This window comes from Notothenia rossii (assembly GCF_949606895.1).
Source record: "Notothenia rossii genome assembly, chromosome: 2".
Lineage (NCBI taxonomy): Eukaryota > Metazoa > Chordata > Actinopteri > Perciformes > Nototheniidae > Notothenia > Notothenia rossii.
Genome location: NC_136904.1, coordinates 44,714,062 through 44,740,157, shown reverse-complemented (window position 1 = coordinate 44,740,157; position 26,096 = coordinate 44,714,062). Strand labels below are relative to the sequence as shown.

Genomic DNA, 26,096 nt, shown 5'->3' with positions numbered 1-26,096 from the left:
ATGGGGTCATAATTGGAGGGGACAATATTCTCAATTTCCGGGACAATTTTTATTCCTAGGTATATAAAACCCTCCTGAGTAGCTAAAAAGGGGGTGGGTATCCCTGGGTTTTGTCTCATTTTTATTTAAAAATAATATGGTGGATTTAGAATTATTGACCTTGTATCCAGAGAATTCCCCAAATGAATTGATTAGGCTAACAAGTGTTGGGATAGATGTTGTCAACTTGGACAGAAAAATAATAATATCATCCGCAAATAAGGAAATGATATGCTCAGATTCACCTATCCCACACCCAAAATTCTCTGATGTTGCCGGATAGCCAAAGCTAGTGGTTCAATAGCAAACAGAAATAAAAGAGGGGATAAGGGGCATCCTTGTCTTGTGCCTCTGTGTAGACTAAACGGTTTGGATATCATGTTATTTGTTAATACCTCAGCTGTTGGATCTGAATACAGAAGTCTCAACCATTTGAGATATTTTCCACCCATCCCAAATCTCCGCAAGATTTCCATCAGGTATTTCCATAATCCTGTCAAAGGCTTTTTCAGCATCCAACGACAGGATTGCGGGGTCTTTAGCATCACTCCTTTCATGAAGTATATTAAGCACTCTGCGAATATTATAAAAAGCTTGACGCCCTTGAACGAAGCCATTCTGGTCATTGGAGATTAAGGATGGTGTACATATGATTCTAGCATTCTTGCCAAAGTTTTACACAGAAGTTTTGTGTCACAACACATTAAGGATGTGGGACGATAGGACCCCCTTTCTGTTGGTGGTTTACCAGGCTTTGGGACCAAGGTGATAATTGCAGACCGTAAAGATGGTGGTAGAGTACCCAACTCTTATGCCTCTTCAAACATATCTAATAGAGGGGGGAGATTAATTTGTCTGGAAACAATTTATAAATCTCTGGGATCCCATCTGGTCCTGGTGTCTTCCCGCTTCTCATATTCCGCAAGGCTTCTGACATTTCCTTAACAGTTAAATATGTATCCAATTCAGTCTTATCTTGCTCTGTCATAGTTGGGATTTTTAACTGATCTAGGAATTCAGATTGTAACTGAGTATTATCTGGGTATTCTGAACTATAAAGGGATTTCTAGAATATTCTAAAGGAGGAGTTTATTTCAGCTGGATCTACTGTATTGTTTCCGTTATCTAATTTGATTGAGTTTATAGCTCTATCCGATTGCATTTTCTTTATTCTCCATGCAAGAAGCTTGCCAGCTTTGTCACCTTGGTCATAGTAAGATTGCTTTAACCAAAGGAGGTTTGCTGCAATTTTACTAGCCGATAGTTCTTTATACTTAGCTCTCAACAGAAGGAGCGCTTTATGTTTCTCTGGTATATTATTTCGGTATAGGTCAAGTTCCAGAGTTTTAATTTGAGTCTTAAGGTTGGTTAACTCTTTATAGTGAGCTTTTGATTTAAAGCTTGCATTGATATTCATCACACCCCTAATGTAGCCTTTAAATGCTTCCCATATTATGCCTGTACTAGTCTGATCTGTGTTCATACAAAAATAATTATCAATATTATTACCAAGAAATTCTACAAATGTTGGGTCTTGTAACCATTTGGTTTGGAGGCGCCACCTAGAAGGACACCAAACAAGCCTCGGTATATGGAGGGTTAATGAGATGGGTGCATGATCGGACAATGTCATAATGTCATTCATTCACATGTGATAATAAGGCCATGGAGATCAGAAAGTAGTCAATACGTGATGACTTCTTATAAGAACCTGAATAACACGAGAAATGTTTTTTTGTAGGTTGTAGCTTTCTCCAGACTTCAATTCAATTAAGATCGTTTATAGATTGAAGCAGCACCTTTCTAGCTTGCAGATGAGAAACATCATTGCCTGAGGAGCGGTCCTTCTCTGGTTCCAGCACACAGTTATAGTCTCCACCTATTATATATTGTCCAGGAATAGAGGATAAAGTAAGAAATAAATTACTAAAAAGGCATGATTATCCTCGTTAGGTCTGTAAACATTTAACAGTGTAATTTGAGTCTCTAATATTTTTCCTTGCAAAATAATGTATCTTCCTGCCGGGTCAATTATTTCATGGCTAAGTCTGAACGGGATTGATTTGTGGATCAAAATAATAACCCCTCTGACGTGTGAGTTAAATGGGGCTGTAAAGACTTGTCCAGGCCATCTTTTTTTAACTTTAGTAATATCAGTTAAATGGGACTCTTGAATAAAAACGATTTGTGATTTTAGAAGTCTAATTCTGCCTAATACCTGTTTTAGCTTAACAAGCTTATTCAATCCTCTCACATTCCAGGATGTGATCTTTATGTCTGTTTTACCTGCCATTTAGTGTGGAGTGGATTGTATAGTGTAGCACCACAGGGATATCTCTATTAGCTACTGCTCTTTTATCAAAATAGAGAAACAAAAAGGAAAAGAAAGTAATACCAACAACAGTAGGATAATTATACCATATATACAATAAGCAAGACACCCTGAAAATCCCCCCTGAACTTCCCTAAAACCCCCTAGGTAACTAAAGACTTTGGTTACTCTACATGCTTGATCCTCATAGCGAGGAGCAGCGTAGCGCAGAAACGTGGAGACTCCCATACTTCCGTAGGCTCCAGCAATATTAAACATTTAGACCACTTGCCAATCTTTCAGAACAAGAGAGCAGAGGAATACAAATAAAATAGTAAAATAAAAAGCCTCTTATTGGATCGAACCATAGACATTTTTTTTTAGAGAATTAACTGAACAACCATTATCCCGTCACAAACAGACAAACCTGAATAATAATGTGAAAGGGTTTGTACTTCAGATGGGCATTAAATAACTGAAACAGCAATGTCTTTCAGCCGATAACATTAGTCGGCACGGCGTGTACACGGCAAGTCGTTATGACGAAGATTTACCTCGTAGTAGCAAGTCCATGGTGTCAAATCCTCTGTTTAGCTAAACGTTCTAGTTTGGCACTGGCGTGGGCCTGGCGTCCTTCTGTAGCTTTTGGACAAACTTCTCTGCGTCGGGGACCGTGTTGAAGGAGTGTCGCTGTCCGTTGTTGTGTGTTACTACCAAGACAGTCGGGTAGAACATCCCGTAGCGGAGCCCCATGGATTGTAGCTGCTTCTTCACTGCCTCAAAGAGTTTCTGTTGCCGGTGAGTCTCCGCTGAGTGGTCTGGATATAATCTGACGTTGTGATTTTCAAAACGCACTGTTCCCTGTCTCCAGGCTGCTCGCATAGCGTTTTCCTTGTCTCTGTAGTTAAGGAACCTCACAATTACCGCCCTTGGTTTTGGGTCCTGGCCAGCGATTAGGCGTCCTATTCGGTGTGCTCTCTCAATAACGGGTGGTGTGGCAAAAGTGTCGGTGCCCAGGGCTCTAGGTAGCCATTGCTCCAAAAACGCACACACGTCTTGACCCTCAGCTTTTTCAGGCAAGCCGATGTGCCTCAGGTTGTTGCGACGGCACCTATTTTCCTGGTCTTCCACCTTCATTTCCAATGTGGCTCATTTATCTTGTAGCTTTTTGATAGCGCTGTGCATGGAATTTAAGTCGTCCTCGGTCTTTCCAATTCTTTCCTCTGCTTCTGTGATCCTGTTTGGTGTTGCAGCTCACCCTTGAGTCCGCTTATTTCCTCAAGCACATCGTCAAGTTTCTTTGAAAAGTCGCTTTGCATAGCATGTATGGCGCCGAGGACTTCCACATTCTCGGCCATTGCCTCCTCTGTGTTTTGGCTAGCGGCAGCTAAGCTAGCTTTAGCTTGCGACATTGACATTTTCGATGCAGCAGGGGTCTGTTGACCTGCTTTCTGAGGTCTTCCTGGCATAATGCTGACGGGTAATCTATTGTTTAAGAAAATATGTATTTAAAGGAAGTTGTGGTCTTCTGAATAATTAATTCAATATATTAGCTTCATCGAGATGCATCTCACATAACCGGAAGTCCCTGTTACTAACTTAATCTCAACTTGTTGTTTACTTCTCATCCAATCATTTAATCGGGCTAAACAGAAAACAAATGGTTAGTGGTCCTGAGGGTTCCCTGATAAACCTCGATGTACCATTATACATCGTATCATCCGATTCATCCCCTTATATAGTGTAGGATACCCTGATATACTGTATCATCCTCTTATATAGTGTAGGATACTAGGGATGTAACGATATACCGAATATCGCGGTATCGCGGTAAATAAACTTCCCAATACCGTCGTGAGACTGACAAAATCTACCGCGATTTGTAAAATGTTTTTTTTTTTTTATTTTTTTTTTTATTTTTAAACACTTTTTTTTTTTAAACCTTTATTTAACCAGGTGGTTCCATTGAGATCATCGATCTCTTTTTCAATAGAGACCTGTCCAACATGGCAGCAAGTAGGTTACAACATGAAAATAAAACAACAGATAACACAAAAGGACATCGTATTTACAGGGCCACATTTACACACCTAGAGACATGTACCAACCATATATTTATATCTCGCCATGTCAATAAGCCTGCGTTAGACTTTTTCGCTGTCGTAAAATATCCGTCATAATCCCTTATTACCCGTCGGGTCTGAACAGTTCACGATAGAGCATGCTCGTGAACTGTCAACGGGGGCGGGGGGGGGGCGTGCATGCACCTTGCGGGACGCGCACAGCGTGAAGCAAAACCTCCCAGACATGTATTGATCTGTACGGCAAATTACGGTTTGGGAACTACGGTATATCATTTCCTTTTGGAGGGCATGCATAACACGGCATAACACCAGAGCCTGGCTCTGGGGAAACGTTGGCGCTGTTCCGAGTTTGTTCTAATCTGTCAAAATGACAGACTGCTTTCAGATTTTTCCGTCATTGTTAAATAAAATATTCGGTTAACGCGACCACTGGTGTCCCAGCAACATCAGTACCAAGCGAGAGTTTTTTCCAGAGCAGGGGATATTGTAAATGCCCAAACATCCCAGTTTATAAATACCTGGAAATGTGGACATTCTCATATTCCTAAAAACCTGTCTGATGATGCTGAGTGAGTGACTAGTGAGTTTGAGTTGAGTTACTTGAAAAACTAAAGTGAAACTTGATTTATTTTATTGCAGGGTCTGATTATTAAATGTCCTTGTTTATTTGTGAGATGCAGTGGCATAAAGAAAATGCTTACTTTATTTGGTAGTACTAGTAGGTACAAAAACACTGGTTTTCTTGTTCCAGTCTGTTATTGTCACTTTGTTTTTGACACTTTAAAATACTGCTATCCTACAAAAATGCTGTAAAAATCAGATTTATTATGTAGTAAAAAAACATTTTCCGAGTAAAAAAATGTTTTATTGAAAAAAAAAAAATGAATTTTTTTCCCCTTCCCTTTATTATTCAATATCGCGATACATACCGTACTATGGACTTGTTATCGCGATATTATCGTACCGTAAGTTTTTGGTATCGTTACATCCCTATAGGATACCCTTACATACTGTATCATCCCCTTATATAGTGTAGGATACCCTGATATACTGTATCATCCCCTTATATAGAATACCCTGACATACTGTATCATCCTCTGGCCCAAACCAATGACAGAGGCTCTCTCAGTGCGTCACTAGATAATTTACAGACAGTTCTACTCATACATTTAACTTCTAGTGAGTGAGAGGAACAATAAATGCAGTTGCTATTCTGAACAAATAATCTATGGAATTAAGATTTTTTTCTTTCTTTCAACAATAGTTGCAAATGCTTTTTGCAAGGGAGTAATAGATGTTGTGATGTTTCTTTCATAAAGATGCTGCCTTAGTGGCCAGGAGACAAGAAGCCATGGAAGCAGCTCGGATGAAGATGCAAGAGGAACTTGATGCCAAAGCTTCCATCTTCAGAGAGAAACAGAAACAGGTGCAGTAATAAATACAAATAAAAAGTATGTTTGAAAGAAAGATTGTCCATGATGTAACACTTGAACTCAATGTGTGATGTATTTTTGTGAACAGCAAGAAGAAGAAAAGCGGAGGCAGAAAATCAAGATATGGGACAGTATGCAACAGGGAAAGAGTTACAGAGGAACAGCCACACCTTCTCAGGTGAGAGTCGACCTCTTCATCAGACTGTTCCCTGGTGGACACATTATGAAATGGATTTGAAATGTTAAACAGTTCGGAATGCACTCAATTTTACAAATCATCTTCTTATATTTATTCATCCACACTAAAGAAAAAAATGTTTGGTTATTACAACATGCTTTTACTATTCTCCTCTGCCAGGGAAGTAATGATAAGGTAATTATACTCAGTATATGTCTGTTAAAATTCCTCTGGCATAAGTGTGCTCAGTATCTAGCTCAGTGGTCTTCAATATGTTTTACATGCGAGCCGCCTTGATGGACAAAGTCAATAGGAGAGCCACTTGTACCGCAAAGTATGAAAAGTTGCATACAGTTATAATAAGCATGTCTGCTTATGAATCTGTCATCCCACCCAGAACATACAATATGCAATGCAGCCAACCAATACTGTCATGTAAAGCGTCTTTGAGCACTCGGAAAAGCGCTATGTCAATTAAATTCATTATCATTATTAATAAGCAGGGGTGCACATCTGTTTGGTGGGTACCCAGATGGGTACCAGGAGACAGCGTTTGGTACTCACCACACACGTAGCCTGGTGTTAATAAGTGTAGTCTTCCTCACTGTCCTCCTCAGTGTCTCCTTCACTGTCCTCTATTTCCACTTCTTGCATAGGTAGATGATGAAGATGCTGGAGTCTTCCTCACTGTCCCTGTTTAAGCCTCCAATTTGCTTTTTCCAAAACGTGTTGCCAAAACTGTGAAGTCCTTGCATTTCCTGAGGCCAAGTTGAAAGATCAAATAGTAAGAAATGATCACATGATTTGAAGTCATATCTGATTTCAGATGTGGGGAGTTACTAAGTACACTTATATTCAAGTATTGTAATTAGGTACAATTTTGAGATACTTGTACTTTACTTGAGTATTTCTATTTTATACTACTTAGTACTTCTACTCCACTACAGTTCAGAGGTAAATGGTGTACTGTTGCTCCACCACATGTATTGAACACCTTTAGTTACTTTATAACAGGGATGGGCAACTTGGATGGTGGTGCGGGCCACATAATTGATGTACTGGCCACCAGGGGGCCGCAGATTCACTTGGAACACACACACACACAAATTCCATTTGTTGTGTTGTATGTAATTATGAACAAATATACTAAGTCTGACATCTTCATTGACATTTTAAAATCTTTCAGGGAACATCCTCTAATAAGCTCACTAAACAAATATCAGTTCATAGAAATTTTATTTAATTTGTACAAGTGGCATGTTTGTATTGAACAGGTTATTAAACAGAGAAATACAACTATTTTAAACTCTTGGAAAGCGCGGAAAATGTGTGTGCCTTAAAATTAACCATTAAGATGACATAAACATGAAGTCATGAACACTACCCCAGACATTAGCTGTCTAACTTGAACCTAAGACACTTGTAGCCTGTCTCTGCTGACGCACAATGAGGGGAATGTATACAGACACCTGTCAACTCTCTGCTGTTCCTCAGCGCCGCTCCCCCTCCCTCCCGCTGAAATTATGAATGAAAAGCGTATAGTAATTATAGATAACACGGCAGGGTTGGTGACAGTTTGTTTTCAGAATATTAAACTTGTTTTGCCAAATTCAGATGATAAATACAACTTTTAAGCTTGTAAAGGCATAATTACAAGCGGTAACTAAACGTCACAGCAGGCATAACAAAAGCTGGTGTTTCTTGTGAGGGTTTCCCCGGGAAAAAAACATAATACACACAAACGCGTCACAGATTATTTCACGGTATTTGGCTGCCGAACGAAATCATGTACGCAGCTCGCGACGTAACTAGGAGTCTAGTGGACGGTATCAGTACTACAAGTAAACAAATAAAAGATGATATATATATATATATATATATATATATATATATATATATATAAATATATATATACAGGGTTCGTACGGGTGCTTGAAATCCTTGAAAATGCTTGAATTTTTACGAGGTGTTTTCATGACTTGAAAAGTGCTTGAATTTTGGGAATGGTGCTTGGATTTGAGATAAAGTGCTTGAAATTGTAAATGCTTTACTTTTAAAATAAATTGCTGTCTGACTGAATAGTTTGCTTTTTAGATTAAAAGAAAATAAAGAAGTCGGAGCGCGCTTAGTTGCTTCGCTTCTACATAAAACAGCTCCGCTCCGGCCTTCCCGCGCTATGCGCACGACCTGCAAGTGTTTTATTTTGTGTGACCTGGGCATTCTAATGAGAGAATGACAGTATGCCAGGAGGTTGCTGTTTTAACGAGCGTTGGCTATCCGAAAAGAAATACAAGCTGTGGCTAAAACGAGGATCAACCCAACGATTCGCCTTCTGCACAGTTTGCCACAAAGAATTTCAATTATTCGCGATGGGAGAGTCTGTGCTGACGAGCAATATGAAAGGTAAGCCATAGTAGAGCATTTTGGATTAGGCTAACGTTGCATGTTACGTTTGTTTAAGCTAGTAACGTTAGCAAACTCGATGTGGGATAATTGCTTATGCAGGTGACAATAATAAAAAGGAGCGTACCTATGTCAGTATGTGCGACAGTCGCCATCCTGTGGTTTTCAGAGGATGAAGCACATAAAAGCAATGTATTTCTACTGGTACTATTTTTCGTGCATAAACTTGCTCCATTGAAATCAGTCACATTGACCCGAAGACACATTTTGAGTTATACTGTGTGTGTGTGTGTGTGTGTGTGTGTGTGTGTGTGTGTGTGTGTGTGTGTGTGTGTGTGTGTGTGTGTGTGTGTGTGTGTGTGTGTGTGTGTGTGTGTGTGTGTGTGTGTGTGTGTGTGTGTGTGTGTGTGTGTGTGTGTGTGTGTGTGTGTGTGTGTGTGTGTGTGTGTGTGTGTGTGTGTGTGTGTGTGTGTGTGTGTGTGTGTGTGTGTGTGTGTGTGTGGTGTTAGTTTCCCAGGGAAAACACTCACGAGAAACACCGGCTGTTGTTATGCCTGCTTTGACGTAAAGTTACTCCGTTCTCCGCTTGTAATTATGCCGTTACAAGCTTCAAAGTTGTATTTATCATCTGAATTTGCCGAAACAAGTTTAATATTCTGAAAGCCAAGACTTTGTTTATTTGAAATCAGATGAAAACAAACTGTAACGGACCCTGCCGTGTTATCTATGATTACTATACGCCAGGGGTCGGCAACCCCTGGCACGCGTGCCAGCATTGGCACGCGACACCGTAACCAGTGGCACACTAGGAATAAGTGTGCAAAATATTTAAATTAATTTTCGGATCCTGAACGCGAGACCGCCGCCAGAGCTCGTCTCCCCGTTACCTGCAGAAGGAAGCCATGCACGCAACGCAGCCCCGCTCTCTTTAACTCCAGGTGACTTTCTGCCGCTTTCCTCCGTGGTGCAGTGCTGATCGTTTTACCACGGAGGAAAGCACTTCACTAATTGCAGTACCCATAAGGAGCTGTACAAATGACGCAGTTTTTGCGTGGCTGTGTATTTAGTTGAAAGCCCAGTGGCGATCTGCTCATCTCTCATCGAAATAATATGCTAAAAAGGGGCAGACTGGCCATCTGTGTGTTGAACTTTCCTATCGGCTCCCAGACCGTAGTCGAGGAGGGCAGAAGCAACAAGCTTCAGGTTCAATAACCCACTTTAGCTTAAATGACTGGAGAGAGGCGAGCTCTTCTTGGGAGGACGTTGCATTTATTTAGCTGTTCTTCTGTTTCACAAAATACATCACAGACCTCTGTTTTTCTGCTTTCCCGTTTCACTTCCAGAAACATACACACGTTCCCTCACTGTCGCTCTACCATTCACAAACACACATGCACAAGCCGCACCCCTCTCTCTCTCTCTCTTAAAGGGACAGCGATCTCATCTCACTCTGCATGACCCTAATATCATAACTTGTGTGTTCTGGAGAATCACAGAACGGACGATCGTCCTTATTATTATGCCGTTTAAACCAATTATTTAAATGTGTTTGTTAAATTCGGCATCATGTAAGTTGCGCTGACAGGTCCACACACTGCTTCCCCGCAGCGAGGCTCCCCCGCCCTCCTGCTGATAGTTGACGAGCGTCAAGCTCCTCAACCCCCCTCCCCCCCCCCCCGTTGATAATTAGCGATCGTTGGCACGCTGATAACATTTTTTTTTTTAAATGGCACTTCATACCAAAAAGGTTGCCGACCCCTGCTATACGCCATACTTTCATAATGTCAGCGGGAGGGAGGGGGGAGCATCGCTACGTAAAAGCATTAGTGCGAGGGAGAGCTGTCATCTTCCCTTTACAAGCTTCAAACATGTATTTATCGGGAGATTTTGGCAATAAAAGTTTCATATTCTGAAAAAAATTCCCTGGAAACCTCCAAAACTCTTACACAGAAAGAGGATCTCTGCACACGCTTTTTTTTATATCAGCTTTGTGTTTCAATGGTTTTGTCCTAACCTTGGAGAGCCGTATGTTTACTGCCACCCTAAAAGGACCTCAAAAATGTTAATAAAGAATTTATTGAAAAGTTAGTTGGCTGATTGTTTTATATTGGCTCCGCCAGGTTATATGGGATGCCCAGTCTACTATATATGATATGGGTCACTCATTTTACAATATTAAACTTTATTTTGTTACCTTTAATTTTTCATCCTTATGTAGAATGCTATTACGAAACACACATTTGGTTGTTTATAGCATAAAGAACATCTGATTTAATGTGAGGTAGGGAAATAATCATTTGAGTATAAGTATGTGCATATAAATATGTAATTTACAACAGCTGTACGCTGCTTGAAAAGCTTGAAAATGCACCTTGAAAATGCTTGAAAAGTGCTTGAATTTGACTTTGGAAAAGGTGTAAGAACCCTGTATATATATTTTTTAAATTAATTACGTTGTTTATAAATTAGTCTCAGGGCCGCAAAAAGAGGAGGTGGGTGCCGCCATTTGCCCATCCCTGCTTTACAGATGTGGATTAAAGGTGGGGTAGGTAATTTTGGAGAAACCAGCTCAAGTGCGCTAGAATTTGAAAATACACAGCCGGAAAAAATCTGCCACTTCCTTACAGAGCCCCTCCTCCAACACACACGAACGCGCACATGACCAATGAGGGTTTAGCCGGGCCGGCTAAAATGATTGGTCGTGCTTTTTACAGTACTACGGCTTCCACAGATGACATTTTTTTAATGGATTTTTTTGTCAAAGCACTTAAGATATTCATTGCTATCGGGATGTTAAGAGCATTCCATGGAATATAACAAAAAGTGTTTCTCGAGCCGGTTTCTCAAACTTACCTACCCTACTTTTAATGATGTGAAATATAATCAAGTGTTAAATCAGACTTTAGTTCCACCTGGAGTAAATCCACAAGCTACCCTGCAGTATACAAAGTCATTCAAACTAGCTGCAGCTTTACCAGCTTTGAGAACACTTTCATGATCAATCATTACAAAACATATCATATATATTATTCTGAAATGGACCAATCTGCACAATGACTACTTTTACTTTTGGTACTTTAAATATATGTTGATAATACTTTTCTAATTTTACTTGAGTAACATTTAGAATGCAGGACTTTTACTGTAACAGAGTGTTCCTACACAAGATCTGAGTACTTCTTCCACCTCTGTCTGATTTCAAACTCTTCCATAACACCCTGAGTAAGTTTGCAGCTGTGTGTTTTGCTCCACCTTGTTGTAAATCAAACTGCAGCAGCTTGACCACAGAGCGTGAGCGTTGTGATCAGCTGATTTGTCGCAGTTCTCCTGTGTGTGCGCGGGGCTCAGGAGGGGAGTCGCCGTCCGCAGCCAGTTGACGTAGTTTTGACAGCAGCCCTGTCTTTGCACACGGCACCAACTCTGTCGTCCAGTGATCTAAGCCTCTGCCTCCTGTAAAGCTTCACAGGTCCGTCGGTTATGGCCTGCGGCTCGGCCAGCTCTCAGTTCAATCAGTCCAAGAAAGTCTGAAGACGTTTTGCAGGGAACAAAACTCCAAAGTGGCTGCTTAATGTATTTTAGTTTTCTGGACCTGTCTAATAGTTTACTGCACTGAGTGTTGACAAGAATCACGTGTAGACGAAATATGTCTTTTGTTTTGATGACCTATCAGGTACGCAAAGGCGTGCAGTGACACAAGTTATGTTACGCGTTTCAGATGTTGCCACACATGCGTACCTGCGTTATTTGCACCCCTGTCTTATCACCCTTTCATGTCATGAGGAACCCTGATTTAACTCATGGAGCAGCCAGGAAGACAAAAGAAAAAGGGTACCACTTTACAATAAGACTACTCTTAGGGTTTAGGAATAGTTTGTAATTCATTTATTAATTAGGTTGTGAACACTTTATAAATCATTAATAAGCTTTTATAAGACATGAGATAAACAGGGCAACTGTGGGCAACCAGTTGCTTGCCAAATAGTGAGCCCACATTTATCTACTGCTAAGCCTTATATCGGCTACCTAGCTTACTTCATCTTCTTCATCAGCCAGCATCCTTGGTGTCTGTTGCTCACTGAGTTGATTCTCGCTAGGTAGCCAATGTAAGGCTTAGTCATCTTTACAAATAGTGAGCCTGTGTTGATGTATGGAAGCTATGTTAGAACTGGTTTATAAATGGTTCTTCATGATTAATAAAGTGTTTACAACCTAATTCATAACCTAATTATAAACTTTTAATGAATCCCTTTATAAGGGTAGTCTTATTGTAAAGTGGTACCAGAAAAAGAGTACCGGTACAATAATTAATATTCCGGGTCGTCTACTTCCTGCACTTTTTTTAAGTGATCTGCTGCCACAACAACACTTCTAATGTGAACTACACCAACAGGTAAGGGATAATGTGCAGCAATCTGGTCATTAAGAAGAAAAGAACCCCACAATGCCGCTTATTACACGGCTACTTACAAAACAAAATTAATGTATTAATATCCTCGATTCTGTCATCAAGCTGTCTGTGTCTTTAGTAGGGGAGTTCCGGCATCATAAATGAAAGTTTGCTGCTCTCCACCATGTAAAACTGAATATTGAAAAATGGTTCCTCGTGTTTTCTGATGGAGGAGAACAAATGTGGTTTTTTGGCCACAACTAATTAAATGAACCTCTTTCTGGTTGTTATGACTGCACATAGTCACTTGATCAGAGCTTCCTCAGTACCAGTCTGCCATTTGAAAAAGTCCAAGTTGACCATCAGAATTGAGTATTCATCTCAGCTAATAAGTGGGATGACATCACTCCATTTGGTGTGCCCTTACTCTGAATGTTTCTCCCTGCAGCCCCCTGCAGAGGCCAGCTCCTCCGCTGCAGCCAGACCAAAGCCGGACAAGAAGCCCCTCCGCAGTGCAGGTGTGTATTTCCCAGGATGGAACACTGAGTGGGGGGCATTAAAGGCTACTCCTTTGTTCCCAAGACAGCAAGTGCTATAAAACGAAGCTACACGCACACAAACAATCTTAATGAGGCATTCTGTATACTGTTCCAGTATGAAGCTGTGTGGAGCACAGGGTGCTTCACTTTGATATGTCTAACCCACACGAATACACGTGTCACATAGGGCAACATACATGTACCAGTGCTTGAATGATCATTAACTAAAAGTTCCATTTGTTTAAACGTTTGTGCATCTGTGTGTATTTAGTACTAGGCTTGTCAAGATCCCAGAATATTATTGGATACGGCTACTAATAACAGTGACATTCCACGGTTCTCAATACCAATTCAACATCACAGTGAAACACTCAAATAAAACGTTGTATATGTGTATACCACTCCCATACCACCTGATGGTTGCCCTCCCAGCCCGCAGTACACATGGATAAAGATGTGCTGAGTCAGTACTGACACAATCTGACTCTGAGGGCATCAGGATGGACATCTGAAACATTGAGCACCACTATTAACATGTTGAGTTAAAAAGCCCAAAGGGTGTGGGTAGCTCCTTCTTGTTTTCTTCTCTTCAGCTCTACAGTTTAAACCAGGATGTTTTGCACATTTCTGGTAATTCTGAATCCTGTTTTAGCAATTATTAGTTGGTTTTTCTCTGCATTTTAAAATACACATGTGGTGGTAGAGCCTCAGAAGGGTCATTTGCAAGAGTCAGGTACTTGGACCACAGGTGCAGTAGTAGGGTGTGTACCGACACATAAACGTGTGTCTGTTGCAGCCTTTCTTACCTCCTTCTCTCTGTGTGTTTCAGACTACAGTCCCCTGAGTGGACAGGAGGGGGGCTCCTGCACCTTCAGGCCTGGCAGGAGGGGGCCGTCAGCTGGTGGATGAGGTTAAAGAAGGTCAGAGATGTTGATCTGTATGACCTTTGACCTCTGACATCTTGATGTGCAAACTGACTGGAGGGGGCTCAAACTTCAACGAGATGTTGTTGTTTTTTTACTCCTATTTGATTCCTTATTTACTCTGTAATCTCTCAAAGATAATTTGATAATCGTCCATTGTGAATCTTGAAGTTGAGAGCTTGTAATGATGCCATTCCTGTAAGCGGTGTTACCAGCAGGTTTGGCTGATGAACTTCAGTCAGTGTGTTTTTTCTCATGTGTTTGAATATGTTTCCATTAATGTGTTCCACCTACGCTTTTAACATGTATGTTGCTAGAGAAGTTGTAGCTAGTGGACATGTGGTTGATTATTAAAAATACTACATTCAGTTAATGTTTGGATCCATCAAAATGCAAGGATGTTTTTTTTTATACTGCTCTGCACATTTGTTATGTAATAGAAATGTGATCACTCTTATCGTTTACATCAATATCTGTTTTCTTTTATCTCAACTGAGGAGGTTTCATATCTTCTTATTAATAGAACATCTGATCTTAAGTGGCTCACTATAATGAATAGAATAGAATATATCTTTATTGTCGTCATACAAAGTACATCGACATTTCTTTGGCAACTCTGCATTAAAAAAAAAACCGAGTGCCATTGCTGCCTTAAATAGGTGAAATGACAAGCGTCAAGCCAAGCCCAAACAGACTGAGTTACTGTTGCCCCCCAAATATAGTAAAACAATGTCCAGTGATTTAAGAGTAGTGGCATTGAATTGAATTGATTTATTTAAAACAAGGGACAGTGTACATCAATCCACATATATTAAAAACATGTAAAAGTACTCGAATTAGCCAAAAGGCTAGTTTTCATCGATAGTCCCTTTTCCAGATGGTGATAGACATCCTAAAAGCAATAATAAAAATACCACAACATTGTTATACCATTGTACATATTTACAATAGATAACATCACTGAAGAGCAAGTCATGATAATAAATAAATAAATAAAACATTTACAATACACACTACAGCATGTCCATAACCCTGAGGAGGTCAAGTGGATTGTCAATCAATCAATGTTTATTTATACAGCCCAATATCACAAATGTTACATTTGTCTAAGTGGACTTCACAGTTTGTACAGAATATCAGTATGACAATACAACACCCTCTGTCTTTAGACCCTCACATCGTACAAGGAAAAACTTCTGGCGAAAACCCCACAGTTTAAAGGGAAAAATGGGAGAAACCTCAGGGAGAGCAACAGAGGAGGGATCCCTCTCCCAGGACGGACAGACGTGCAATAGATGCTGTGTGTAAATTGAAAAGATAATACATTTGCAACATAGGTAGTCCAAATGTTTGTAAATGCATGTGTGTATAATAGGAAGATGAATCCACGAGGATATCCATCCAGGACTTATGATCCAGGACCACAGCCACGACTCAAGATCCAGGACTCGCGATCCATGACACAGGACCGCAGGATCATCCATGACTCCGGATCCCGGCGTATATAGACACCAAAAAGAAAGACATTTGGGGAAGCTTGGTTAATCGGAACATGAGAGTACACAGGTATAGACAGAGAGAAGGAAGAAGTAAGATGTCCCCCGACAAACTAAGCCTATATCAGCAAAACTAGGGGCTGAATCTAATCAGCCCTAACTATAAGCTTTATCAAAAAGGAAGGTCTTAAGCGCACTCTTAAAAACGGATAGGGTGTCTGCCGTCCGAACACAAACTGGAAGCAGATTCCACAATGTGGAGCTTGATAAGAAAAGGCTCTGGCTCCCATTGTACTTTTAGAGACTCTAGGAACAACCAACAACCCTTCATTCTTGGAACGCAATGCCCTAGTAGGACAGTAGGGTATAATGAGTTATTTAAGGTAAGATGGCGCCTGCCCATTAAGGGCTTTGTAGGTGAGAAGAAGAATTTTAAATTCTATCCTGTGTTCTAAAGGGAGCCAGTGTAAGGCAGCCAGAACACGAGTAATGTGGTCCCTTTTCCTAACTCTGGTTAGTACACGAGCTGCAGCATTTTTAATAAGCTGAAGCGACTTGACTGACTTGTTTGTACGCCCTGATAATAAGGAGTTACAATAATCCAGCCTTGAAGTAACAAATGTATGGACTAGTTTCTCTGCATTGTTTTGAGGCAAGATATGCCTGATTTTTGCAATGTTACTTAGATGGAAGTATAGGCGGTCCTTGAAATTGATTTTATGTGGGCGTTAAAGGATAAATCCTGATCAAATATAACACCAAGATTCCTTACAGTCTCACTGGAGGCCAAATTAATGCCATCCATAGTTAATATATCTTTAGATAATTTGTTTCGTAGATTCTTCGGGCCAAGTACAATAACTTCAGTTTTGGTCGTGTTTAACATCAAAAAATGTAAGGTCATCCACGTTTTTAAGTCATTGAGGCAGTCTTGAATTTTATTTAGATGATTAATTTCATCAGGCTTGATTGATAAATATAGTTGAGTATCATCCGCATAACAATGAAAGTTTACAGAATGATTCCTTATAATATTGCCTAATGGAAGCATATATAATATTTTTTGAGTGGAAGATTCATCGTTGACACGTACAAACTGAGAGCGTTCAGACAAATAGGACCTAAACCAGCCTAAAGCAGTTCCCTTTATGCCAACTAAGTGCTCTAGTCTTTGCAATAGGATATCATGGTCGATAGTATCAAATGCAGCACTGAGATCGAGCAAAACAAGAATAGAGACAAGTCCCTTGTCTGAGGCTATTAGAATGTCATTTGTGACTTTAACCAGAGCTGTCTCTGTGCTATGTTGTGTTCTAAAGCCAGACTGAAAATCTTCAAATAAATCATAGTTTTTTAAGTAATCACACAACTTTTTTGCAACTACTTTCTCAAGAATTTTTGAGAGGAACGGAAGATTAGAACTATTTATAATCTAATCTATAGTTGGCTAAAACCTCTGGATCGAGGTTGTGCTTTTTAAGAAGCGGTTTTATCACTGCTACTTTGAATGATTGTGGAACCTAGCCTGATAGTAAAGACATATTCATAATATTTATTTTCCTGCCAGCTTATCACTAGACAGAGGGGGGATGTAATTTAAAAACACTTACCTTACACTTTGATTTGTTCTCTCTAAAACACAGTGTCTGTAAAGGGGGGGGGAGACTGTCTCCCCCCTTCCTGCCATCTCTCTCTGTTTCTGCTGACGTGTAAAATATACAAAATAACGTTTTATATACTTACTCTCTTGTTAAAAGGTGATGAAGTTTGCAGTGTAAGCCAACCATCAGTGTTCTAGTTTTAAGGTTTTGCATACCTCAAAGTGTGTCTAAAAGTATCTTGGCAAGAGAAAAAAGTTATTTTAACACGTTACTTTTTTCATATTTTTTCAACATACTGTGATATTTTCTTTTTTTCTTTCTCTCCTTTTTCCATTATATTTTTGAAAAACGACATAGTGATTTTAGCAAAATACAACATGCAACTAATACATTATACAATATTACGACTTTTTGCGATATTTTCAACACAATATACTTTTACCTTTTTTTTTTTTTTGTGGGGCTTCAAGATATTTTGCATGTCATGCATAAACACGGTTTCATCTTTCTCGAAACTGACGTGCTGTCCATTTTACAAACAAGTTATTTTTCTGCTTCTTCATCCTCTGAATTTGAACCACAACTTGTCCACTGGAGTCAGAGCTTTCTGAACTTATTTCTTAACAGCACTGGGCATTTTTGTGTTGTATTGTGTAAAGTTGAAAATGCACAGATCAACAGTCAGGCATGGGCGGTAAAATGTGTCTCCTCAGGAATCTCTAATACGTCATCTCTCAACCCCCCTGCCTGCTTGCTTTTCTGTACTTTTACAGCCTCACGCAGACTGCAGGGCCATGGGGTGTTAAGAGCCTAACAGGCAGCTCATTGTGGAATAGCCCCCCCAACTGAGATACGAGATTGTCCCACTCTCAATAGTTTTAAAGGTCAACTTAAAGAATGGTTGAGCAACAAACAGATGTGTAATCACCGCTAAATAAATGCACTTTAACACAGGGGTATCTCCTCTTGCACTTTATGTAGCGCTTTCATCTTATCTTGCACTTTATATATCATAGTTACTGCCATGTGGTAAATGCTTGTATGCTGCTCATGCTCTTTCTGCATATCATGTATTCATAAGCATTATTTTTTTTTTAAAGTGTTCATCAATGTGCACTACGGTGGCCCTGAAGAAAATTAAACATTAAAATATGTTATCAATGTCCCCATTCCCAGTTTATTTGGGAATAATTGCGATGTTTACCATGTTTTGGTAGCTCTTAACAAAACAGAATTTACAGAAAGTTACACTGTTACCCTCCCCTTGTTATAATGAAGACAACAGTGCATATGAAGGACTGTAATACACATGTATCAGACACGCTCCCCTTGCTATAATGAAGACAATAGTTTTTCAAATGTAAAAAACATTTTTTTTTTTTTTTAAACACTTTAAATGTTTCGTTTGCAATCGTTTCCCAATGACCAGGAATAGTACTGCCAGAACAAACGATATCCAAAATGTCTTCTAGTTTACAAATTTCAGCCATTCTGTTTACACGGGGATCACTATACACTCTGTTTTCAATCATCCTCATCACCACACTTATTAAAAGGGTATTGACTACATTCTGATCAATATACAGTTGCAAGAAAATGTGAACCCTTTGGAATTACCTGGATTTCTGCATAAGTTGGTCATAAAATGGAGGAAGCCACTGCTGTCCAGAAAAAAACATTGCTGCACGTTTGAAGTTTGCAAAAGAGCACCTGGATGTTCCACAGCACTACTGGCAAAATATTCTGTGGACAGATGAAACCAAAGTTGAGTTGTTTGGAAGGAACATACAACGCTATGTGTGGAGAGAAAAAAAGGCACAGCACACCAACATCAAAACCTCATCCCAACTGTGAAGTATGGTGGAGGGAGCATCATGGTTTGGGGCTGCTTTGCTGCCTCAGGGCCTGGACAGATTGCCATCATCGACGGAAAAATTAATTCTCAAGTTTATCAAGACATTTTGCTGGAGAACTTAAGGCCATCTGTCCACCAATTGAAGCTCAACAGAAGATGGGTGATGCAACAGGACAACGACCCAAAGCACAGAAGTAAATCAACAACAGAATGGCTTCAACAGAAGAAAATACGCCTTCTGGAGTGGCCCAGTCAGAGTCCTGACCCCAACCCAATTGAGATGCTGTGGCATGACCTCAAGAGAGCGATTCACACCAGACATCCCAAGAATATGGCTGAACTGAAACAGTTTTGTAAAGAGGAATGGTCCAAAATTCCTCCTGACCGTTGTGCAGGTCTGATATGCAACTATAGGAAACGTTTGGTTGAGGTTATTGCTGCCAAAGGAGGGTCAACCAGTTATTCAATCCAAGGGTTCACATACTTTTTCCACACTACACTGTGAATGTTTACATGGTGTGTTCAATAAAAACATATTGTTTGTGTGGTTTTAGCTTAAGCAGACTGTGTTTGTCTATTGTTGTGACTTAGATGAAGATCAGAACACATTTTATGACCAATTTATGCAGATATCCAGGTAGTTCCAAAGGGTTCACATACTTTTTCTTGCAACTGTATACCGAGCGTTTTGCATAGTAGTTCCCCATTTTTATTTTTACTTTAAAGAAAAAGTCAATGTAATCGAAAAAGAAAAAATCCCTGGCTTCAACCAACCGCAGTTTATTAGTCTTCTTCTTCTCCATCCAGCTCGGCATGGATCTTTTCAAGTCTCTCCTTGAGGCGTCTGCAATTTTTGAGATTGTGCAGAAAAGCCTCCGAAGCGCCTTGGATCCTCCAATCATCCTTGAAAATGTCTTTATCAATAAGAGTCTGGTCGATCTCAGTAATGAAGTCGGTGAGCCAGAGTCTTTTCATTAACGCGTTGTAATTGTTTCTGAACAAAGAATCGGGCATGTCATTCAGACAATCGTGTTGCCTCTGGCCGGGGTGACTGACTCGGCATCCGTTGCATATTTCTTCTCTGTACTGATGTATCACCCCCTCCACAATATCAACCAACACTGATTTCACTGTGTCCATAAACAGAGACGTCTTGGCCCAAGGCAAAATAAGCAGCAGTAGTACTGCAAGATGCGGGTGTCCAGAATGGTGGTGATGATGGTAGTCCAGGAGTTTGTTCCTGGCTGCAACTCGCGGGGGGAGACTTGGTTTTTCTCAGATCCATGGCTAGTTTTCAAACTATCGTCTTAGTGGGGTCCTTAGTTTTAGATGCTTTGCTGAGTGGAGGGAGGGACTTATTGCGTTGAGTGGGGGGAGTCAATCTGTAGAATTGAGAGTTTTTTTCACCAGTATAATGTCCGTCGCTGTTTGAGTCTTTTTTTTTAAAGTAATTTTTCATCTATCATTTTCAACCAAGCAGCAAGAGGTCAAATTTAAGAATAAGTAATAGTTTGTCACCATTTTACGGGAAATAGTCAGAGTGCAATGTCACATCTTAAAGACAGCTTGAACTGGATAAATGGTTAGTCTTCAAACATACCGTACGTTCTGCATGTTAGTTTATCTGGCCAATTGGTTTAGACCAGGGGTTGCCAACACGTCGATCGCGAGCTACCAGTAGCTCGCGGAGGTTTTCCGAGTAGCTCACCAGAGGGCGCTAAAGTGCAGTTGACATGTTGAGACATATTTATTTATGTAGTATATTTTGAGAGTAAGAAAGATAGAGAAAAAGAAATGTAAGATGCAGTCATGACAACTGAGGAAGGTCCGTCAAAGAAGAAATCTAAAATATACTACTTTCATGACGAGTGGGAACATGAATTTGTATTTACGAGCATCAAAGACAAGTGTGTGTGTTTAATTTGTGGCTCGAGTGTTGCGGTGGGGAAGAAGGGAAATGTCGAGCGGCACTTCACAAAACTTCACGAAAACTTTTCAAAGGAGTATCCCGCCGGCAGTTGCCTTCGCGTTGAGAAGGTACAACAATTAAAAGCTACGCTACAAAGGCAGCAGTCATTGTTCACGAAGCCTGCCAAGAAAGCTAGCCTAGCTACAGAAGCATCGTTCCGAGTCGCTCAGTATTTGGCAAAGAACAAAAAAGCTTTCACTGATGGCGGTGTTCTTAAGGGAGCGATGTCTGTTATGGCAGAGACTTTGTTCAGAGACCACAAGAGCAAGTCGGAGATAATGTCTGCCATTGACGATGTGCAACTGGGAAACAACACTGTGGCGAGGAGAGTGTCGGCGCTGTCAGTGGATGCCATGGGACAGTTGGAGCGGGACATGGTCAGGTGCAAGTGGTTCTCCATACAGTGCGACGAGTCGGTGGATGCGAGCGACACAGCTCAGCTGTCTGTGTTCATCCGGATGGTGTTTGAGGATTTTACGGCGAAAGAGGAATTTCTGACACTGCTTCCACTCAAAACAACAACAAGAGGTGTGGACGTGTATAATTCTATTAAGAATTATTTCATAAATAAAGGCGTGCAAATGGAGAAGCTTGTATCCATAACAACTAATGGAGCCCCGGCTATGAGAGGTCGCCACAACGGTTTTATCGCAAATTGTAAGTCAGATCCATATTTCCCACGTTTCCTGAGTTACCATTGCATCATTCACCAAGAAGCACTTTGTGCCAAAGTTATGGACTTCAATCACGTCATGAAACCTGTGATACAAATAATAAACTCTATCCGAGCGAAGGCAAAGCAACACAGGAGCTTCAAAGTTTTTCTTGAGGAACTGTCAGCTGAATATGGAGATCTCCTTCTCCATGCTGAGGTGAGGTGGTTGAGTAGAGGGAAAATCCTACAGCGCTTCCTCTCCTTGCTGAATGAGGTAAAGCTCTTCATGGAAGAGAGGGGGGAGGACACCTCCATCTTATCTGATGCTGGTTGGGTACTTGACCTGGCCTTTTTGACTGATCTGACAGGAAAATTAAACCAGCTTAACCTCCAGCTACAAGGCAATGGCAAAACAGTATGTCACATGATTAGTGCTGTAAAGGCCTTTAAAGCAAATCTGTGTCTATATCTCCAGCAAGTAAAGGGAAATAAATTGCATCATTTCCCCTCTGTTCAAAAAGTACTGCAGGAGAATAAAGCTGCTGCTGGCTTTCTTGACTTATCAAAGTACTGTAACTGCTTAACTAAGCTTGGGCAGGAATTTGAGGACAGGTTTCTTGACTTTAAACAGCTTGAGCCCTGTGCAAGTTTCCTTGCTAACCCATTCAACATCGTGGATGTTACTGACATGTCTGAGCAACTGGCCAGCCTTTTCAGTCTCAGTGCTTCAGAGTTGGAGCTGGAGATAATCAATCTCCAGAATGACATTCAGCTGAAAGCACATCAGATGGACAAAGATTTCTGGAAGCTATTGGACCCAGAGAAATTCAAAAACATTCAAACTGCTGCACTGAAACTGTCCTGCTTATTTGGGTCAACATATCGCTGTGAATCAGCATTCTCTGATATGAACTTTATCAAATCCAAATTCAGGACAAGACTTACTGATGAACACCTCAATGACTCAATCAGAGTGAATTTGTCAGGATACACACCCCAGTACAGTGCTCTGGTGGATGCTATGCAGTGCCATGTGTCACATTAGCTGAGTCAGGAGAAAGACAACAATGCAGTGACAGACTGAATGTTTGAAGACATATGTTTGCTTGATGCAAGTTGAGAAAAGCACAAGCCATATTCCCCTTTTACATGTGAAACAAATTTGTGAAATGCTTGAAATAATTTAAATTATAGAGCTAGAAATGTTATTATTACAATTAGGAACTTTGCACTCTTATATGTAAAACTGTTTACTGTAGTTATTGATGTTAAAGCAGAACTCAGTATTGCATGGTGATTATTTGTCTTTTTTTCTCTTCATGAGAAAGTCAAGTTTATTCATGTTAATGTTAATGTTTCTGCTCTTGAGTCACGAATGTGATATGTGCACTGAAATCTATATAAAATAACATGAGTAGCTCTTGGCCACTTTCTTTTTTCAAAAGTAGCTCCCGGTTAGAAAAAGGTTGGAGACCCCTGGTTTAGACCCTACTGTCCTAGACGCATGCTCTCAATAGAGAAGTCACGCTTTGGGAAGAGGTGTTTCATTTCACAGATCCACCTTGATTCTTGTTGTGCTGGCTGAAGGAAGAGGGACGGGGGAGGAAAATTCAGAGGATGAAGAAGCAGAAAAATAACTTGTTTTATAAAACGGACAGCACGTCAGTTTCAAGGAAAAGATGACACCGTGTTTATGCATGACATGCAAAATATCTTGAAGCCCTACAACCACAAAAAAGTATATTGTGTTGAAAATATTGCAAAAAAGTCATAATGTATAATGTATTAGTTGCATGTTGTATTTTGCTAAAAACCACTATGTAGTTTTTCAAAAATATAATGGAAAAAGGAGAGAAAGACAAAAACAGAATATCACAGTATGTTGAAAAATATGAAAAAAGTAATGTGTTAAAATAACATGAAAGAAATCAAAGTAAAGCATCTAAAAACATATATTTAGAAAAGGAATGTTAGTCAAGTAAAGTTATCAAGACTGCATTGTTTCATCGAAACAGTGTTAAAATCACAAACTTGCCTTTTAGAGTCACAGTCTTTTAATAAAATAAAATGTTTACACAGTGACTGACATTCTGTATGGGGGTTTCACACCTGAGCTGCTGCAGGGGTGGCGTTGAAAAGGGGATGAGTATGTCTGGCTCTCGGGGGGATGGTGTGTTAAGAGTCACAGTCTTAAAGAAAATCTGTTCAGAAAAAGTACTTAACTTTCTACCAGTTGTAAAGTTGTCATACATAAAAATTCTGTTTTGTTAAGAGCTACCAAAACATAGTAAACATCGCAATTATTCCCAAATAAACTGGGAATGGGGACATCGATAACATATTTTAATGTTTAATTTTCTTCAGGGCTACCGTAGTGCACATTGATGAACACTTTAAAACAAAAATAATGCTTACAAGTGTAAATGAGCCGGATTTTAGCTTTGAGCTAATTTCCATCTATAGTCCCGTCACATACAGCATATAAGAACATGACATTTATATATACAGCAAAAAATAAATACATGATATGCAGAAAGAGCATGAGCAGCATACAAGCATTTACCACATGGCAGTACAATGTAGCAGCTGTGATATATAAAGTGCAAGATAAGATAAAAGCGCTACATAAAGTGCAAGAGGAGATACCCCTGTGTTAAAGTGCATTTATTTAGCGGTGATTACACATCTGTTTGTTGCTCAAGCATTCTTTAAGTTGACCTTTAAAAATATTGAGAGTGGGACAATCCCATATCTCAGTTGGGGGGCTATTCCACAATGAGCTGCCTGTTAGGCTCTTAACACCCCATGGCCCTGCAGTCGGCATGAGGCTGTAAAAGTACAGAAAAGCAGCCAGGCAGGGGGTTTGAGAGATGACTATGTATTAGAGAGCCTGAGGAGACACATTTTACCGCCCATGCCTGACTGTTTATCTGTGCATTTTCAACTGTACACAATACAACACAAAAATGCCCAGTGCTGTTAAGAAATAAGTTCAGAAAGCTCTGACTCCAGTGGACAAGTTGTGGTTCAAATTCAGAGGATGAAGAAGCAGAAAAATAACTTGTTTGTAAATTGGACAGCACGTCAGTTTCGAGAAAGATGACACCGTGTTTATGCATGACATGCAAAATATCTTGAAGCCCTACAAAAAAAAAAAAAAAGGTAAAAGTATATTGTGTTGAAAATATCACAAAAAGTCATAATATTGTATAATGTATTAGTTGCATGTTGTATTTTGCTAAAATCACTGTCGTTTTTCAAAAATATAATGGAAAAAGGAGAGAAAGAAAAAAACAAAATATCACAGAATGTAAAAAAAGTAACGTTGTGTTAAAATAACATTTTTCTTTTGCCAAGATACTTTTAGACACACTTTGAGGTATGCAAAACCTTAAAACTAGAACACTGATGGCTGGCTTACACTGCAAACTTCATCAACTTTTAACAAGAGAGTAAGTATATAAAACGTTATTTTGTATATTTTACACGTCAGCAGAAACAGAGAGAGATGGCAGGAAGGGGAAGACAGTCTCCCCCCCCCCCCCTTTACAGACACTGTGTTTTAGAGAGAACAAATACAAGTGTAAGGTAAGTGTTTTTAAATTACATCCCCCCTCTGTCTAGTGATAAGATGGCAGGAAGGGGGGAGGAGGGGCAGGGCCAGGCTCACACAGTCACCCGCACACCCACGCCCCCATACACACACACACACACACACACACACACACACACACACACACACACACACACACACACACACACACACACACACACACACCTTCACAGACACTGTATGAGACTCCATCCCTTCCACTAAAGTACTTCAACATTAGTTAACAGTCTCCCCAAAACTTAAAAACCATTATGAATCATAGTGCTAATACACAATAAATACAATATATACACAGAGGTTGCTTAACACACAACATACAACATTTAATAATTATATGAAGTACGTACCAGAGTTTTTCAGGAACAGATCCAGGTCAGGAAAACACAGAGAAGAAATGCCAGGGTGGTTCATCATCACCTTTCTCTTGCTGTAGAAACTAGATATCCTTATAAACCCTTAGCCAGGTCAATTGCTAAAAAAAAATTACAACCATCAGTCTAATCCTTGCAATGTAGACAGAGACCTCCTCATAGCTAGTAAACTAATTAACACAAATCATATTAAAACCTTAATCTAATTTAGATAGGACAATAAAGTTTGTATGGTGACT

The 26,096-nt window shown here is 40.0% G+C and overlaps 2 protein-coding genes across 2 annotated transcripts in view; both read left to right on the top strand.

Moving 5' to 3' along the window:
* The window catches only part of selenos (selenoprotein S), a 33,170-nt gene extending 18,505 nt beyond the window's left edge, over window positions 1–14,665 (top strand). The window contains exons 3-6 of the mRNA XM_079664914.1: window positions 5,754–5,860; window positions 5,956–6,045; window positions 13,284–13,353; window positions 14,204–14,665. Of these exons, the coding sequence (XP_079521040.1) occupies window positions 5,754–5,860; window positions 5,956–6,045; window positions 13,284–13,353; window positions 14,204–14,283 (347 nt within the window). The 3' untranslated portion in view covers window positions 14,284–14,665. The remainder of the gene's footprint in view (window positions 1–5,753; window positions 5,861–5,955; window positions 6,046–13,283; window positions 13,354–14,203) is intronic.
* LOC307028389 (uncharacterized protein) overlaps window positions 1–26,096 on the top strand; it is a 361,942-nt gene that overhangs the window by 140,081 nt on the left and 195,765 nt on the right. The window lies entirely within an intron of this gene.